General features: G+C 37.9%; 1 protein-coding gene across 1 annotated transcript in view; it reads right to left on the reverse strand.

Annotated features, from left to right (window-relative positions):
• The window catches only part of wdr95 (WD40 repeat domain 95), a 53,349-nt gene extending 35,066 nt beyond the window's left edge, over positions 1-18,283 (reverse strand). Inside the window, exons 1-6 of the mRNA XM_037546786.1 lie at positions 18,216-18,283; positions 15,285-15,555; positions 5,035-5,088; positions 4,866-4,949; positions 4,578-4,643; positions 1,143-1,373 (exon numbers count right to left, since the gene is read on the reverse strand). Coding sequence (XP_037402683.1) covers positions 1,143-1,373; positions 4,578-4,643; positions 4,866-4,949; positions 5,035-5,088; positions 15,285-15,555; positions 18,216-18,283 — 774 coding nt within the window. The remainder of the gene's footprint in view (positions 1-1,142; positions 1,374-4,577; positions 4,644-4,865; positions 4,950-5,034; positions 5,089-15,284; positions 15,556-18,215) is intronic.
• Positions 18,284-19,363: the final 1,080 nt, after the last annotated feature.

Below are 19,363 nucleotides of genomic sequence, written 5' to 3' on the forward strand. Positions count from 1 at the left end.
GTGAGAGATTGAGTGAACACAAATGTTACCTTTAAAAGGAGAACTTGCCCTGCAATCAGTGGAATCTGATGGATTTTCCTTTTCAAACTCGGAAATAATAGCAGGCAAAACTGTGTATAAGCCATAGTGTAAGCATACTGTAGAGATCCACTGCTGGCGCTAGCTCTGAGAGACCGTGGAGTTGTGTCTATGCAGATGGCCGTACACAGAAACTCATGGTTTGCATTTTCTCTCCATCAAAGGGGTGTATTGTGTTGTTTATGTATATGTGTTTGTTGTATGTGGGGGAGTACGATTAATAGGGGTGAAGGGAAAAATCGATTCGATCAATTGATCAATTCACAAATGTCAAAAACTGATTTTCTATATTTTAATTTATTACAATGTTGACGGAATACAAAGGGCGGAACTTGGAAGTGGGTAGGTGCAGCGCTTGGACAGTCTCTGGTGCCACACAACAAAAACATTAAATGAGTGAGAAATCTGACCGGCACACTGTGCATTAAAAGCCAGGTTAGATCAGGAGTCACAACCCAAATGTTAATAAGAGACACTTTGTCCTTTCAACAAAAATCAGACCACCTTGGGAGACACAAGATTTAATGCCCAGTATATCAGTGTGTGCTGATGTCCTAGTATAGGCTAAAAAATATAAAAGAAAATGCAGATTTACTTTGAAGCCAGCTTCTTATTCGCCAACTTTTTGTTTTCCCATTCCACCTTAAATTTAAAGTAGAAACGCTGCACCACTTAAGGTGGAACAGGAAAATTCAAGTGAGAAGCTGACTTGTTTGACAGTCTCTCATGACAGGTTTAACATTTAAGGAACATTTATAAATGCGAAATAATCCATTTGTCTACAAATGTTCATCTTAAATCTCTCTCTTTTCCTTTTCGTTCGCTACTAGTTCAGCGAGACTGTGTTGCCATGTGATCTGCAGTCTGCATGCCAGTTCTCGGTCATTGAGAACCAGGGCTTTCGCGCCTTGTTGCACACTTTGGAGCTGAGATACAGTCCCGTCTCTGAGATATTTTACTGACACAGCGATCCTCACAACTCTCTACAATGAGACCAAAACAGAAGTTACAAAAATTCTGTTGGGATCCTTTATTGTTAGGAGTTATTGTATAGTGTTACTCACAAACATATTTTTGCTCTTTCTCAGTTGAAGTTTGGAGCTCCAGTAGTTCACTGTCCCATCTTCTCTAACAGTCACTATGGTCCCATCAGGAGTGGGGTGGATGCGTAGAATGGGCTCTCCGTGACTCAGCGGCTTTATATTAGCTGGCAACGCAAAGGCCACCTGCTTGCTGCGAATCACTGACTCCTCCTTTTCAGTGTACTCCAACTGCATATATGTGCAGAACTCATCCTACATGTGCACACAGTAAATATACCAGTGTTAAATAAACTCCTGCACAGTTACAATCAACTTGATATTTGCTCTGTATGTGCAAATTTAACTGAGTGGTTTTACTCTATATAGACGAGATGCAAACACCAGCATCACTCATGTCTAAGAAGAGTGCTGAGTAGTTTATTCAGCATAGCTTGTTTCATTATTGCTAATTGTGCTTTTTCTTTATTTGTCCCAATAGATTATGCAAATTTCAGACAATCATTCAGTAAGCTTATAATTAAAGAGAATTTGTGTGTGTTTCTAATAACCCTTTAATGAGATGAAAAAATTAAGTCCTAAAAAGAACACAAAAATTCCTCATGCACAAATGAAACTTCATGAAAGAAGTTTCAAGATTTTGATTTGTGGCAAATCAGCTAGAGTGAGATTTTCTGGTATAAAGTTTGGGAAAATCCCCTATGAACCCCTTTAAATGATGCATCTTGAAGGAACCTTTGAAAAACTATGACAGCTTTGGATGAGTTTTTTGAGGTGGGGCTGTTTGAAAAGTTTTTATGTTTTTTCCCTTGGTTGGTGAGTGTTATAAAGGAAGGCAGACAGGAAGCCAGATATCTTATTGCAGCTGTAATAACTGCATCAACTCTCTTTAAATCATCATTACAATGGAGTGGACTGACAGAAATGACTTTCCATTGGAAACACAAATCTAAAAAAGGATCTTCTTAAAGGGGAATTCCATCTTTTTGAATTTCTTAATAAATACAATTTAATAATCTAAGATAAAGTCAAGTCAGTCAGAGTGGTTTGATCTGAAATGCATCATTCCAGAGAAACTTGCTGAGTCACAGTTATGGTGATAGGAACAAGACATCTAAAGCACTGGATGCCTCTCTTATATATATATATATATATATATATATATATATATATATATATATATATATATATATATATATATATACTCAAAATTCAGAAGATATGTGTTGGTTCACTAATTGTTTTGCATAGCAAATAAAATGGCTATATTTCTGTTGCAACACCAGGTTCCCTATCATCATCATTGTAGAGAAATATTTCACATCAAAACACACACACACACACACACACACACACACACACACACACACACATTTTCTAAGTTGCTTATCCTTCAGGGTTGCAGGGGTACTGGAACCTATACAACAAAACATTCCAAATAATTTTATTTACATCTCAAAGATTGAATTATAACCTTGTGATGGTCTGGTGACTTGTCCAGGGTGTTTCCCTATGACAGCTGGAATAAGCTTGAGCATTCCCCACACCACAGGAGGATAAAAGGCTTAGACAATGTTTGTGTGATTGAATTATGACAAAAAATGTAAAAGATCAATGAAATTCCTCTTTAACAGCTCTGTAATTTCCTCTATACAACAGTGAGATCAGATGGCAGAGAAGAAAGAGGAGACTTTTGTTTACATCTCTTGCTGCTTAGCTAGGCTCCTGAGCCAAACAGGAGCGTAATGAATAAAGACTGAACTGTTGTTTTCCTTACAATTCTGTTCAGTGACTGAGTGTAACATCCTGCCTTGCTGTGCCTTTGTCTTTTGGCTGTTTCTCATCTCTTGTTTATCTTCCCTCATGTCTTGGGCCACATGCTTCTGTTTGGTTTGGTATCCTTGCTCCTCCCTTGCGCCGCCCCTTTGCCTTCTCCCTCATCTGTTTTTAGTCTGTACCCCTGCCCTCTTATTAGCCCCAGGTGTTTCTCATTCGTTCTCTGTATAATTTATACCCCTTGTTTGTGACCTGCTCCCTGTTTAGTGTTGTTTGTTATTTGTTATAGTATGTTTTCAAATTCCTGTTGTTTGCTATGTTTCTTTTGTTTTGCTTCTCCTTTGTTTTTTTTGTTTTTATTTTATTGTGACTTGCATCATTGACACCAATAAAACTCCTAGCTCACACTTGCATTTTGCTTTCTCGTCTCCTTCATCTCCCACCACGCTACAATGGCTGTGTTTACATGCAAAGGCTTTTGCCAATCCAATTGAATACATTCCCATTATAGATTAAGACTGAAGTGTTTATATGTTCACTCTACTCAACACTCTGATGGAAAATCTCCGTTTTCATACACACTACAAGTAATCTGATCCAAAATTATGCACATGGGTACAGTACCACTTAGTGTAGATGTTACCATGACAACAAGCATCGCATGAGTCCAATCAGGGTGAGATGCGCAGCAGTGTGTTTACCTGAGTTTTTAGTTGGCTCGCTTGTGTTTTTTATTACTTTAAATTATGGGAAACTCAGAGAAACGTACTTCAGATTTATTTATTAAAGAAGGCCGGGAGGAAGACGTTGTTTCCTGAGACACATAAGCTGGGCGCCCATCTTTAAAAGCTCAAAGCATAAACTTCATCTCCTCTGCAGACCAGTTTCTGTTTCTGCCATGTTGAGCATTATAAACTTTCACTATGACAAGAACGCCAATGTTTAGAATGTACTTAAACTTTCTGATTGGGAATGTGATCAGATACAGGCGTTTACACGGCTATTATTAACCTATTTAACGGATTATTTACAGGATTTCCCACCTCTTGTATTCTGTATGGCCTCAATCAGACTAGCCTATTCTGTTTGAGATGTACACATGGACATATTCTGTTCCAATTGAGCTATTAGTCGGATTATTAACTGATTATCAGACTGCTTTAAACATGCCTTTTGAGGTAAGAGTTATACTAATGCTGGCTTGGTTGTATTTATAAGCCTATAGTTCAATGGCCAGGCTAGCAGGCAGGATTGGTGTATAATTGGTGTATAATTGGTGTATTTCCACAATGCATGCTGGGTACTGAAGTAAGAGAACACTGAAAAAGAATATAAAATCTTGAATTCTGATAAACCAGTTAGGCTGAGGGATATATCGCTGCTCTGCTGAGTCCTGGTAGTATTACTCGTTTTTCCCTTTAAGGGTTAAAGGTTTTTCATTTTCTGAAACTAAATCAAAAATCTTTCTGAATATTATTTGTATGCCAGCATAAGGGGTTTGTGGCTGATTGGAGACTTTCACACCAGAAAGGTTTTGGCTCTTATCCTGTCTATTTAGCTGTCAGGGTGACTTGTTCTTTATGAGAGAGCGTGTTTAATAGGCAATAGTGCATTAGCCAAAATGGTCAATTTCTTGATTGATCGAGGTGGAGTTTTGACTTATAATGTCTGTATTATTCATACCCATTCAACGCTGCCTTGTCCAGAGTAATCAATCTTCATGAAGAGCTCATGAATTTGAGCATCACTCTGTGACATTTAGAGAGATGTCAGAGGGAAACAGTGAGTGAAAGAGCAGACACAGTGCAAGGGTCATTATCATATGGCAAACAGTTGAGGTCTGGCACCTCTTCTAATTCATCTGCATACACAAACGATACGCTCTAATTAAACACACTCAGACCATTAAGGACGAAATGTCTGAAATGTAATTATCTTTTCAAGCAATGGACTGATTGTATTATGACTTACAATGTCACGCAAACCCAAACACTTCCTAATGATGAGCCTGAACTGAGGGAGGCCAAGAGATCTGGTGCCAGCCTTTTCAAAATCCTGCCCAAGAAAGACATTTGAAGAAGACAGCTCTATTATAATGCTAAAATATTAAGCACAATGTGGTGATATTTCAACTGCTCACCTCAAAGGCCTGTTTCAGCTTTTTGAGATTTTCAAGGGACACCCTCTGCTCAATCTGTGGTGAGGAAAAAGGTTTTATATTGCACAGATGATGTGAAACAATCAAATAAGCCCTTCACAAACTTACTACACTGAAAGGTAATTAAATTTGCTTGTTGGTTGAGCTTAAATAGAATTCTTCTGGATTCATTTGGATTTCCACATGAATAAAATGCACAGATGGGTGACAAATTAAAGGAAAACCCTGAATAATTGAGTGGAGAAATATAAGTGCGAATGTAAGGCTGCAGTACTTAATGCACCAAAGCACATTTGAGACTTTAATAGTATAAAATCCAGCATTAATGGCCAGAAATGTGGTCAGATGAGTCACTTCTCACCATATTCTCCACAAGTGGTAGAGTGTACGTGTAGCATACATCCAGGAGAATAGTTTGGGCCTAGATGCTGGACCTCTACAGTAGAGGTTCTGGTGGCTCTGTCATACTGGGGGGTAATTTTGCTGATGGTTTGTGTTTACATATCTGCTTAGAGGGAAGGGTCACTTAAATAAATGCAAAGTTATTCTGACCAATCACATTTTGGATGACAATGCCCACCTCCATAGGGTCTGAGGGGTCACTGAATGGTTTGATGAGAATGAAAATGATGTAAATTATATTCTATGACCTTCACAGTGACCATGGGAGATTTCTTTTGGAAAATTTCTTTTGGAAAAATGGTGTTCCATCACTCCAGTAAAGTTGAGTAGACTAGTATACTAATGCCACGCTTTTCTGCTAGCCCATGGTGGCCCAACACCCAGAGCTGGCTCTACATAATAAGTGAAATAAAAATGGCCTCCAGGAGAGCCCCTAAGGAATTCTGAGTTAATACCATCTATGATGCTTGACTCAGGGGACAAAGTGATTGTTAAATCATGTTTCAGAAAAGAATGAGCCTCATTTACCAACTGTTCTTAAGAAGAAATTTCTTCTTAAAACCCACTTATTTTCACAAAGATTCTGACATTCACCAAGGTTTTCTTATTTGGGATTTGCTCTTAGGTAAGAACAGAATCACACTCAAGGGGTGAACAATACTGTGGTTTAAGAACATGTCATGAATCTGACGTGGAATTTTTCATAGAACCATTCTCAAGAACAAATTTAGGAAGTAAAAAGATATTGGTGAATTGAGGCCCAGAGTGTGCAGCTGGAGTTGGCAAACAGAAAAGAAAAGGTGAAGATGTGGAGAAATAGCTAAAAGAAAGGATTTTGTGCAATATAATGGCATTTGTTTTCCAACTGAAAGCCTAAACAAAAAGTTGATTCGGACAGAGAATTCTAAAACAGTTATCTTTAAGTATAAAGAGTTTTGTAAACCCTGTTTACAGATAACAGTTTGAGCATTTTCTATCTAAAGTGGGTCCAGAATCCAGAATTCTCTATCTCAGCATTCTCTATCGGGAGTGGGCTTTACACACATAAGAAATACTAATTCTATATTGTGATTAATACCACCTTTATTAGAGAAATAAATGTTTTCCATTATATGTCTGTTTTCAAAAACTCATTATATCTGAAATTGTTACAAATGGATATACAGTGTTTCAGACTGAAACTCCTCATTCTATAGTATTATGGTATTACTTGGCCTAATTACCTGTTTTGGTTCATTTGGTTCATTATACAACCCCATTTCCAAAGAATCAGAATCAAATTCCTTTATTGATCCCAGTGGGAAATTGCAGGTGGGAGGTTGTGCAAAATGTAAATAAAAAAAAGCAATGTGCAAATCATTTAAACCCTATATTTCACTGAAAATGCTACAAAGACAACATATCAAAACTTGTTGAAATGTTGAAACAGAAAAATTTGATTGTTTTCTGAAAAATATATGCCTGTTTTGTATTTGATGGCAGCAACACATTCCAAAAAAATTTGGGACGGGGGCATGTTTACCACTGTGTTTCATCACCTCTTCTTTTAACAACACTCTGTATGTGTCTGGGAACCGAGGAGACACTGCTGTAGTTTTGAAAGTGAAATGTTTTCTTTTTCTTGTTTGATACAGGATTTCAGCTGGTCAACTGTTTGGTGTCTCCTTTGTGTTATTTTTCATTTCATAATGTACCAAATGTTATCAGTGGTGATAGGTCTGGACATCAGGCAGGTCAGCTTAGCACCCAGACTCTTTTAATACAAAGCAATGTTGCTGCAATACATGCACAATGTGGTTTGACATTGCCTTGCTGAATTAAGCAAGGCCTTCCCTGAAAAACTCATTGTCTGGACTATATTTTGCCAAAACATGTATACATCATTCAGCATTAATGGTGCCTTCACAGATGTGCACTTCACACAGGCCATGTGCACTAATGCAATCATACTGGCTTTTGAACTACGCACTGATAACAAGCTGAGTGGTCTTTAGCCTGGAGGACATGGTGTCCATGATTGATTAGTCAGACCACATGACGCTTTTCCACTTCCAATCAGGCCATCTTAAACGAACTTGGGCCCAGAGAAGGTGGCAGTATTTATTGATCCTCTTTATATAAGTTTTTTCTTTGTGTTTTAGAGCTTTAACTTGCATTTAGGAATGCAGCGACAAACTGTTTTCACATACAGTGGTTTTCAGAAGTTTTTCTAAGCCCATGCAGTGATTTCCACTACGGAATCATATCTGTTTTTAAAGCAGTGCTGTCAGAGGGCCCAAAGATCACAGCCAGCAAATACCATTTTTTAACCTTGTCCCTTGCATACAGAGATTTCTCCAGATTCGCTGAATCTTTTAATGACATTATGTACCACAGATGATGAAAAGCAAAAGTTCTTTGCTATTTTATGTTGAGAAATTTTATTCTTGAATTGTTGCAGTATTTTACTGTGCAGTCTTTCACAGAGTGGTGAGCCCTTCCTGATCTTTACTTCTGAAAGCCTCTCTGAGATACTCTTTTTATACCTAGTCATGTTACTAACCTGTTGTCGATCAACCACCATGTGTTTTTTTAGCACTGCACAACTTTGCCAGTCTTTTGTTGCCCCCATCCCAATGTTTTTGGATCATGTTGATGGCATCAAATTCAAAATGGACATTTGATTTAACTGGAAATGGGGTTGTATATTTTATATATAAATAATTTGGAACATACATTGAAAATTTGGTTTGTGTTTTTAATGCCTATGCAGATGCTCACCCCCTGAGAAAACTTGCTTAGGGCCCCCAGCACGGTAGGCCCTGCCAACACCTTACTAGCACACAATGTAAGTTTTTCCTCTACTTTTTTTACCCATCTGTAATACATCAACACAATTTTGTCTTTCAGTTTATTTACTTTGGGCAAAAGTTTGGGTGCCCTTGATCAAAGTTCATGTTTTGTTGATTTTCTAGGTAAAAATAAGTTACAACATCCTCTGAATAGAACAAAAGGTCAACAAATGACTGTTTATTTGTTTATTTGAATTGAACAACATGGCGGAATGAAATGTGGCCAATGGCACATTTGTTCCATTACTTTTTATCCAATATAAACACAGTACACAAGTCTGATCCATGTAAAGGATGAGTTAACGTATTACAACAAAACATGCAATTTGACCAGAGTTGTTCAAAGTTTTGCATTTTTGTGCCCAGCTAATCACATGATTGACTTCAAAATATACACACAATGGGAGCTTATTCTCAGATGCAGATCTGACAGACCCACTTCTAACAGGACAGCAGTTCATGCAGCAGCACACACACAACATGCACAAAGTCACATCTTTGATCTCCACCAATTATCTTCTCCCTGCCTCTGTTCACACTTAATGAGCTTAGATTTATTTCAGGTTATTTCCAGTCAAAGGTGAGTAGGAGTAGAGCACTGCAAAAGGAAATAAAACATACTCCAAATTGGCACGCCAAACATAGATCTTCACTTACCAGCCAATTAATAAATTCTGAGCGCTACCGAGCAAGACATGGGGGGGAGAACAAGCGTGAGAGAGGCTGAGTTGGTTTAAATGAGAGCACATCAAGGAGACCACTGTGCGTGTAAATTGGATGTGATGTGAAGGCAGCTGGTCCAGGTAGGAACATCCTGCTAGCAAGGATACAATGAAGCAAGGCAGACTGCTGAGATGAGTTCCTTATGTTAATGGGGCTTCTTCAGTTTGACTTGGTTTCTTAGCAACGTGCCATTCAATTTTATCTGTGAGAAGCAATTGGGAAGCAAGAAAGGGACTGCAGTGGTGAATCTGGGGTTTTAGATTCGTCTGTCAATACATTTTAGAAGTGAACCACGGCGCTCTGAACTGTGGATCGGTGAGCGCGTATTCTGGAGCTGCGAGTTCGATTTCTACCCACTGCTTCAGTGACATGTTGGTAAAATCACAGAACACCCTACTTTACCAAGCCATTCTACATCAAATTGTCAATTAAGAAGGGAGCGAGAAAAAGGTTCACGGTAAGCTTTCTGTCATTTGTAACCAAGTGACAGTATGACAGTGCAAGTGACACACTGTCAAATGACTAGTAGGAAGCATGTCTTTTGCCTGTCATTCTTCTTGATCCTTGCACTCATCCAGGCAGCAGTACACTTTCATTACATTAGAGCATGCTGCTTTCCTGACACTCACTCCATATCAGCCTTCTAGTCACCATTCTATAAGACTTTACAGCTACTATTTGTAATATTTTGGTTACTACAGCTTGCATTTGTACAATATTACAACCCGGAGGAAGATGATCATGCTTCATCCATCCATCCTGCTTTGATGAATAAACGGTGCATACAGCCTCGGCCCTTGTGGATGATGAATGCCCCCAACCTTATCCTCTGCATCAAGAGGCTAATAGCTTCATCAGTCAGTGTCGGGCAGGAATTGAGAGATTAAAAGCAAGAAATAAAGTGCATGAGATCGAGGTCACATCTCACAATGAGCAACATGTTTAGTGCACAGAGTTAGAGACTGATGAAAACTGTAATTCTCACATTAATGCTCAGTTGTTCTGAGACTTAAAAATGATCCAAAGCTTCATATACAGGATGTGGGTTTATATTGACTTCACATACTTTGAGTGCCCTTAATTATACTGTCTAAATAAATGTTCAAAGCTGACATAAAAGCTTTGGCATTGACCTGAGTCACACTTCACTCCTACGCTCTTAAATAAAGGTTTTTAAAGGGTTCCTGGGTTTGACATATAGTGGCAGGTAAAACCTGTATATGGTGAAGATAAGTAGTATTATTTGGCTTTACCTGTATTGAGGGCCCCCCCCAAACCTGCCTGTTGACAAGTGCTACAGTGTGTGAAATGCTAATAAAGGTAGAAAGCAATAAGTATTAAATTTGAAAATGGTATAAAAACATGCTTTTTTTCATTAATAAAACTTCTTTTTAATAACAATTGTTTGGGAGCTGATGATATCTACTGATCAAATTTTGAAAGCAGTTTTTTTCTAATCTGAGGCAGGACTGGACTGCAGGGAAGTCCGTCTAGCACTCTGATTAAACAACCATGCTGTTGTAGCACATGCAGAATGTGGCTTGGCATGGTCATGTTGAAATAAGCATGGACATCCCTGAAAAAATGTTGTCTATAAGGCAGGATGTGTGACTCCAAAATAAACCCCCACACCATAACACATCCTGGCTTTTGAACTTTATACTGGTAACAATGTGGTCCTTTTTTTCTTGGCTCAGAGAATATCACATCCATTATTACTGTAAACATTCTGAATGTTGGAGCTGAGTAATTGTTGGGGTGGGCATCTCTGGACATTGTCGACATATGGATTCCACTATACATAGAACGGTCTTAAATTTGTGGATATAGCAAGGAATGGTGTTCACTGACAAGTATTCCTGAGACCATGTCATGATCTCCACCACAGAAACATGCTTGGTTTTAATGCATTATTGTCCTAGGGATCAAAGGTCAGATGTTTTCAGCCTTGACCTTTACTTGCAGATATTTCTTGAGATTCAGTGTTTCACATACTGTCCCATGTTTCTTGGAATTGAGGTTTGTAAAGTGAATTACTCAAGAAAAGATTCAACATATATGCTGATAAATCTTCTTGCTCACCTTTGCCAAGATGGCTTGATGTGTGTTTTTTGCTCTTTTCTTTCTTTTTCAGGCTTGTTTCATACACAGAGAACAAGACAGTCACAGCCTAAGCATGGCATCAACATTAAGTGCAGACACCTCACAATACACTTTGAAAGTAGTTTTCTGTTAGCCTCCAGATGAGATTCCCTATGCTGTGTTAGCACCAACTCAATTTATTCAAAAATTCCTGTAATTGGGTGCCACCATGAAATAATTAAGCAAGAAAACATGGGAGAATAATCCATTAAATAAAATACTGTAACGACAAAAATGAACTTGAATATGTTTCATGTACTTATAATTACTGTGTTTTATTTATTTATTTGATAAGCCTTTGTTTACTACCTCTACAGCCCCCTCTTGTAAATGTTCACACATGGAATATAAACAAAACCTTCCCCTATGGCAATTTACACTTTTACATTGTGTTCTTCAGTTTTAAAAATGTTCTTCACACTCAAATCTCATAAACATAGTTATTTATAGAACCATGCATTGAAAGGTTCTTCAGGGAACCAAAAGAGGTTCTTCTCTTCTCACTGTAAAGAATCCTTTTTTTTTTAACACATTTAAGAGGGTAGATATTTTACACTAGGTCACAATGTTCCTGTAATTCAGAAAATCCAGGAATACATAAAGCTCTAAATTAAATTGATGCCAATTAATGACCCTGTCATAATATTAGAATGAAAAATGATGAAAAGAGCAGGGTAAGATCATTCATTAATTCTTCATTACCACAGCAAATGTGTGCTCCTCAGACGCTGTGTAATACCATAACACTATAATACCATAATGCGTCCCATTTGTCAGCTAATTACAAATCCAAGTTACATAAAACATGCAGGGAAACCAGCTGGAACCAGTGCCTCGTCTGCTGCACTGACCTGCTACAAAATGTATGCACAAGCATTACACATGCAGAAAAATGAATAAACAAAAACTAATTAATTTTAAATGAATTTCTTAAAAAATATTGCAACACTACTCTATATACAATATTACAACAGCCTACTCTCAGACCGTATGCTGCAACACATTACAGGGAATAGGTTCTGGGAAGTATTGTTGATTACACTCTTTAAAGATTCCAGATAAGGAGATGAATTTGAATGTCCGCTGCAAAACTTTCAAACCCATTTCAGTGCGCAGTCAGGTGGCAAATTGCCTCTAGTATAAACAGAATTGCTTTAATCAAAGAAGGGCCACTGTACCTGATGTGGTACAAGCTCAAGCACTCTGCTAAATAAATAACGCAAATATATTGTGTCAATTGTTCCAATCAGTGGTCATGACAGATTACTCCTCCTTGGCTGCCAGTCCTGAGGCCCGTCAGGCTAATGAATTAATGGATTCCGCACTTGATTCAAAATGTCATTTCTGGCAAAACCCCCTGCCTGTCCTCCAGAGGCTTCTGGGTGGAACTGGAGCTTTAATAAAGGCAGTTTTTCAAGAATGGCTGTATGAGTGCTGACCCAGAGAGGACATAACTAGTGCTCCAGTGACACCTTGAGGTTAGAAAGGCATGCTAAGATATTTTGTCCTCAGGCCAGGATTTTGGAAGTTGGCAGAGGTCATTGAAAATTGGTCTTTGAATTTGATCATTTGTCTCTTTATTTGTCACACATTCTATGAAGGAATCAAACTCGCAAGAGAACTCCATTTCCCTGGATACTCGGGATTCTCACGAGACCTCCCACTCACAACAACGCTCCTATCAGAGATCTCAGTCTCCTGATTATTGACATAGTTCACCTGTGTTGTTTATCACATGGCTCTTAGCACAGAGTACTTAAGCCCGGGCTTTTAGTCAGTTCATTGTGAAGTATTGTTTCTTTGAGACCTACTGAGCATTTTCTGATTGTTTGTTTGTTTCCATGTGTATCGACCTTTTGATTCGTTTGCTGACTTTTGATTTCTGCCTTGCCCTTCTTGTACCTTTGCTAGTGTTTTTTGGATCTGTGTTTTTGTGACCTTGGCCTGGACTTTGACTTCGTTTATGTTTTGCCCCTTTTTGACAAATGTTGATTTATTGTCATTAAATCACCTTTGTCTTTTATCCGCACTCGTCTGCGATTCTGTGAACGTTACATTATTATTTAAATATTTCACCTTTCTATAAGTTCACCTTTGTATAGTGAAATGTATAGAGAAATACTTTTTTATTAACTATTAATTACTAATTCTTCTATTTATTTCAGCAGGTCTACACAATGATTACAATGTGATCACTAGAAACAACTGTAAGTTAGAAAAAGTGTCAGTTAAAAGAACAATATATCAGCCATAAAGCTGTTGGTGTCAAAAACATGCATACCTTTATGCCAAAAAAGTAAGGACAGTGTGAAATTCAAATAAAAACAGAAAACAGTTTGTCGTTTGTGGATCTATTATTATCTGTATTTAAATGAAAAGAGTACAAATAAAATATATTTACTGCTGACCTTTTCAACATTATTTTTTTATACACACATATATATATATATATATATATATATATATATATATATATATATATATATATATATATATATATATATATATATATATATATATATATATATATATATGTATATATGGGGCAGTCATGGGCTGGAGGTTAGGGAACTGGCCCTGTGACTGGAAGGTTGCTGGTTCAATCCCCAGTGCCAACAGTCCACGACTGAGGTGTCCTTGAGCAAGACACCTAACCCCCAATTGCTCCCCGGGTGCCATGGATAGGGCTGCCCACCGCTCCAGGCACATGTGCTCACTGCCCCCTAGTGTGTGTATTCACTAGTGTGTATTCACTAGTGTGTATGTGGTGTTTCACTTCACGGATGGGTTAAATGCAGAGGTGGAATTTCCCCGTTTGTGGGATTATAAAAAGTATCACTTAATTTATATGCTTATTCAGAACCTTATACCTGCAACACTTTTGAAAAATGTTATAACAGGGTAACTTAAGACTAGAAACATTATGAAATGTTCAAACATCTTCAAAATGTGATGCCATCATGCTCGGGTAAGGAGCATCCATGAAAAGCCTCATACTTAAAACTTGCAAGGACGAGTTTAAGCTTGCCATGTTGTCAAAAATGCATCAGATGCAAAATGCAAAAATACAACAGTTCAAGATCATCATTCTTTGACAATTGATTATAAGGATTTTCGGTATTTCACGCTTTACAGTGCATAATATCACCAAAAGATTCAGAGAATCTGGAGAAATCTGTGTGTAAAAGTCAAGGCTAAAAACCATAATGTAAAGCCTGTGACCTCCAGTCGCCTGGAAGGCACTGTATTAAAAACCAGCAAAATTCTGTGATGAATATCATCTCATGGGCCATTCATTAGTGCATCCATGAGTATAACTTACAACTCTTTTGTGTACAGTGGAAACCACATATTAACAATGTCCAGAAACGCTGCCGTCTTCTCCGGGCTGGAGCTCCTGTGAAACCGACTAAAAAATGTGTATTGTGGTCTGATAAATCAAATTTTCAGATTGTTAATGGAATATCTCGTTCTCCAGCCTAAAGAAACAAAGGATGTAGATTGTTACCAGTGTAAAGTTCAAAAGGCAGAGTCTGTCATAGTATAGGGGTATATGTGTACTCATGGCTCTAGTAACTTATACATTTGTGAAGCACCATAAATGCTTAAAGATATAACTATCCCCCTGTAGATGATGACTTTTCAGGGAAAGGTAAGGTGATGTAACACAGTGGTAAACATGCTCCTGTCCTATTTTTTTAATGTGTTATTGATAAACATAACACAATAAATTTGGAATGGGGGAAAAAAGGTTCATAAGGTAAAACATCAAGTATCGTGTTTTTCTACAGCTTTTAATTTAATACAGGTCAAACAGAATTCACAAATCACTGCTTTCTGTTTTTATTAGCATTTCACATACTGCCCCAACTTTTTTGGAATTAAGATTTTCACCATTTATTTACAACTAACTTCACCATAAAACAGTCTGACATGCTTCACTGCATACACAGATAGCTCAAAAAGATCAAGGACATGTTGAACAGGCAAATCTGCTTCACTGTAGAAACAACTGTTCCTACACAACCTGAGGTATTTTTCAACACTTCTTAACAGACGCTGCAGAACACAAGCCTGATGAAGATGGCTCCGCTTGGCTGAAAAACAGCAGGTGCTATAAAACCATAACTTTACCTTCAGCTTAGAGAGTGACGAGGCAGGGTATCTTATGTTGTGCTGTTGGGTGGTCAGTTTTGTGTCTCCAAGAGCAAAAGAGTATCGTCTGTGCTCTTGCCTCAGGAGTTCTCTCTCCAGCCAGTCCGGGTTTGGACTTTTCTCTGTACGATCATCACCCAGCTCAGATCCTCCAGCAGAGGGAACCTTATAACTATGACGCCTCTGTCCAGTCTGTCTCAGTGGACTGTGTCCAGTGGTTCCACGCACTGGCTCAATCTCAGTCAGAATACTGCAAAAAAGAAAACAATGTTACTACAGCAGCTGTGTGTAGATTCTAGATTGTTGAAAGAAAACCTTGCATACAGTTAACAGAACTGTAGTTTTTAACAAGTCATTTTGGGCCACTTTGTTTTGTCTATTCATCATGAAATTTAAACACAAAGTAAAGAGCAACACACACACACACACACACAAACACACACACATTTTCTAAGCCGCTTCTCCCTCAGGGTCGCGGGGGGTTGCTGGAGCCTATCCCAGCGGTCTTTGCGCAGAAGGCAGGATACACCCTGGACAGGTCGCCAGTCCATCGCAGGGCGTAAAGAGCAACAGGCATTTTCAAATTATGTCAGAAACTGAAAAACCCCAAAAATGGAGATACAAGGTTTTCTAGGACAGCAATGATATGTGTGATTTGCAGAGTTCTGTTGATGCTATGATTCTGCATTAGAGAATCTATCTCTCTTAAAAATAAAAGGTGCCATAAAGGGTTCTTTACACAGTGTCTTACAACAGGGGAGTCAAAATGTAATGTTTGTGGTGGACTGAGAGCCAAAAAAAACGAACAATGTACAAACAAGGGAGGTAAGTAGGTAGGTAGGTTGCCAAAATACTTAAATACAATTAAACAAAATGAGAATAAGAATTTTTCATTAAGTTAGATTTTGTGTAAAATCTATTCTCTCATTGGTTAGGGGCTGGGGTTTCGGTGACTTTGTAGTGGGTGTGTCTGCCATAGATGAATCACTTTTGGTTCCCACTAATAATCCTTTAAATGGCTTATTTTAGAGAATGGTTTTGTGTTTGAGATGTGAGTGTGAAGAACCTATTTGAAATTTAAAGAATCTCCACATAATGTAACGTTACACACTCAATGTCTGTCACTCTGTATGTGACAGATCTTTAAATCTTTAAATCTTTAAAAAAGATGTTCTTAACACTTAATCTCTTTTTCAAACATGGTTCTTTGGGGAATCAAAGGTGGTTCTATTTTGGCATCAATCAAAGAAACCTTTGACACATGTTGGATTATACTCATAGCAAAAAGAACCTAAACAGAGTTTATTTATTTTCTTTAGCAGCTCAATTGAGATTAGATTAGGACTTTGATTACTTGATATAGTGAGGACAAAAATGAAGAATTACTTTCACACTATTTTTCTCAAAACAGATCCTATAGGGTACACTCTTAAAAATAATGGTTCTGAATGGTTCTTAGCTTGGATGTAATGTTTGAGGAAAACAATGGTTCTTCAAGGGATCTTTAGAAATAATTTTTTATATACATACAACCATGAACTCTGAATGCATACGTTGTGCTTCTCTAGATAGTCGCAGTTTTTTTAACTATTAACTATTTTTTAGTACTTTAGAACCATTTTTACTGATTTGCAGAGTTCTGTTCATGATATGATTCTGCATTACTTGAAAAAGGTACCATAAAGGGTTCTTTGTACAATGATTTAAAGCCAAAATGCAATGTTTATGGTGGACTGAGAGCCAAAAACACAATATACAAATAAGGAAGAAAGGCATGTAGGAAGGAAGTTACACTCTCAAAAATAAAGGTTCTAAAAGGTTCTTATCTTAGATGTAATGCTTTAGGAAAACCTTTGCTTGATATAGAACCTTTACATGATCTGGATCCCTAAATTTTACATTTAAAAGGTTCCTCACATGCACATCTCATTTATAAAAATTGTACTTTGTAAAGGTTCTCTAGGAAATAAATTTGGTTCTTTTAAACACCTTTAACAATGGTTCTTGAGGGGATCTTCCAAAAAAAAAAAAACAATGGTTATATATACAAGGTTCTTCTCTATGATAAAACGTGGGTTATATGTTTTTAAAGAACCTTTTTAAAAATGGTTCAACATATCACCTTTGCTCTAAGTCACAGAACCATTTTTGGTACTTTTTGCTAAGAGTGCTGTCATTGAAAATTAAGCATTGTGATATAATAATCCTTATGGGGTTAAATGATGACTCGGTCAAAAAACAAGCAAATACAGTACCACTGCAAAGAACCTCTTTGGAAACCTTTCTTTATCGTAGCTTCATTTACTCTCATAACATAACAAATCCATATAGTGGTATATACCATGTTTCTGAGATTAATTCCGGTGATATTTAGAACTGAAGACAGCAATCAAATCAATAGTGGGAGCAACGGAGCTCTAACACTGTAAGTACACTCCATTTAATTGTGCCAGAACACCAGAGGAAACTTCACACAGCACAAATTACATTTATTCGGCCCAATGATATCCAGGGGGGGTCATGGGTAACCAAATAAGTCAACAGAACTCGTCATACTCTTTTGTCAAAGCACAAATTAATTAGTCCTCAAGGATACACGCTGATGCAGTCAGTGGGCATCTTCCTGCAAGGCGCCGCAGTGAGATACGTCTGCGTTCTCCTGGCAACAGTAAACAGTCTCCAAACACAAGAGAGCACGACAAGCAGTGGCTGCTAATGCCTGAATACAAATGTGTTGCCAGCTCTGGCCCTCACCTTGAGATGAAAGCAAAGGGGGGCTGCACAGCCGAGCAAATTAGGCTGTGCAGCAGGAGATGGGAAACAATGCCAAGGACCTGACCTGCCTGAGGATGAGAATGGGAATCCTTGTCTGGATGAATTCTACAAACGTAGCCAGCAAAATCAGGGTACCTGGGTACTTTCTGGGTCTCGATTTTGCCTTGAGCAGAGGTGGGACGGTTTTTCTTTCCCAGCGGCATCCTTGAAGCACTTTGGATGAGGTGTTTCTTGCCTGTGTCCTCTCAGCCGGCACAGCTTCCGTGCTCATGTTGTTGGTAAGCAGCAGCTATGGTTGCACGCAGTCCAACCCACAGCTCACCTGAGTCTCATATTACCTGACATTCAAGCTTCTCACCTGCCTTAATAATGTGCCCTGCTGTGTGTATTTGAAACCACTCAGTGGGGAGGCTGCTGTGTCCTACACTGCTGACCTACATGTGCCCAAAATTTTGCCCTTTATTTTAAGTTTACCTATTTTGCCATTATCAAAAAGATGGTATTATTGGTATTGTAATCATGGTAACAATTAGTTCCTATCAACACCACTGTAAAAAAATCCAAGATAGTCCTGGTTCAAATCCTAATCCTAATCCCACCAGTGTTTAGAATCGACTGAGTTTCAACAGATAGTTTGTGGACAATTTGAACACCTGTAGACAATCTATAGGGGACTATAAAATACAATGAACCATTTCACCTCAAACCACTCTGAAATTTTCATTACAACCCATGAGACCTGTCGGTTATATTGTCTACAATTAATTATTTCATTCATTTATTTTTGGCAATGTATTAAACTAAGACAAAATTTTAGATGTAAGTAGGGTAACTAAAATGTTCAAGGATGTTTTTTCCAGAATTTTCAATGGTAGTATAAATCTCATTTACACACAAAAATGTCTTATGAAAACAAGCCACAATGCTATCTTCTGTTTTGTGAGCTGAGCTTCAGCAGCACTGAAACTGCAAGGGCTGTTTTCTAATATTTCACAAAACAAAAAATACAGTAAAACACTTTCTTCATATACACAGAACTGTGCAAAAGACCTTCATGTATTCATTTTCAGTCAAAACAGCTATTAAGTTTCAAGCATAAACATATATGTGACAATTACACAGAAGCCTCAATAAATAAATAGAATATCAATGCTTTTCAGTATTTAGTGCTCCCACTGCCTTCGTTACAGGTTGCACTCTTGTCTGTAGACTTGCTTTCAGTATTTCAAAGAAATCTGCAGTGATATTTTTTCACATCTCCTAAGTTCAGTCTTAGAATTTGG

Source organism: Pygocentrus nattereri, chromosome 17, assembly GCF_015220715.1.
Source record: "Pygocentrus nattereri isolate fPygNat1 chromosome 17, fPygNat1.pri, whole genome shotgun sequence".
Classification (NCBI taxonomy): Eukaryota; Metazoa; Chordata; class Actinopteri; order Characiformes; family Serrasalmidae; genus Pygocentrus; species Pygocentrus nattereri.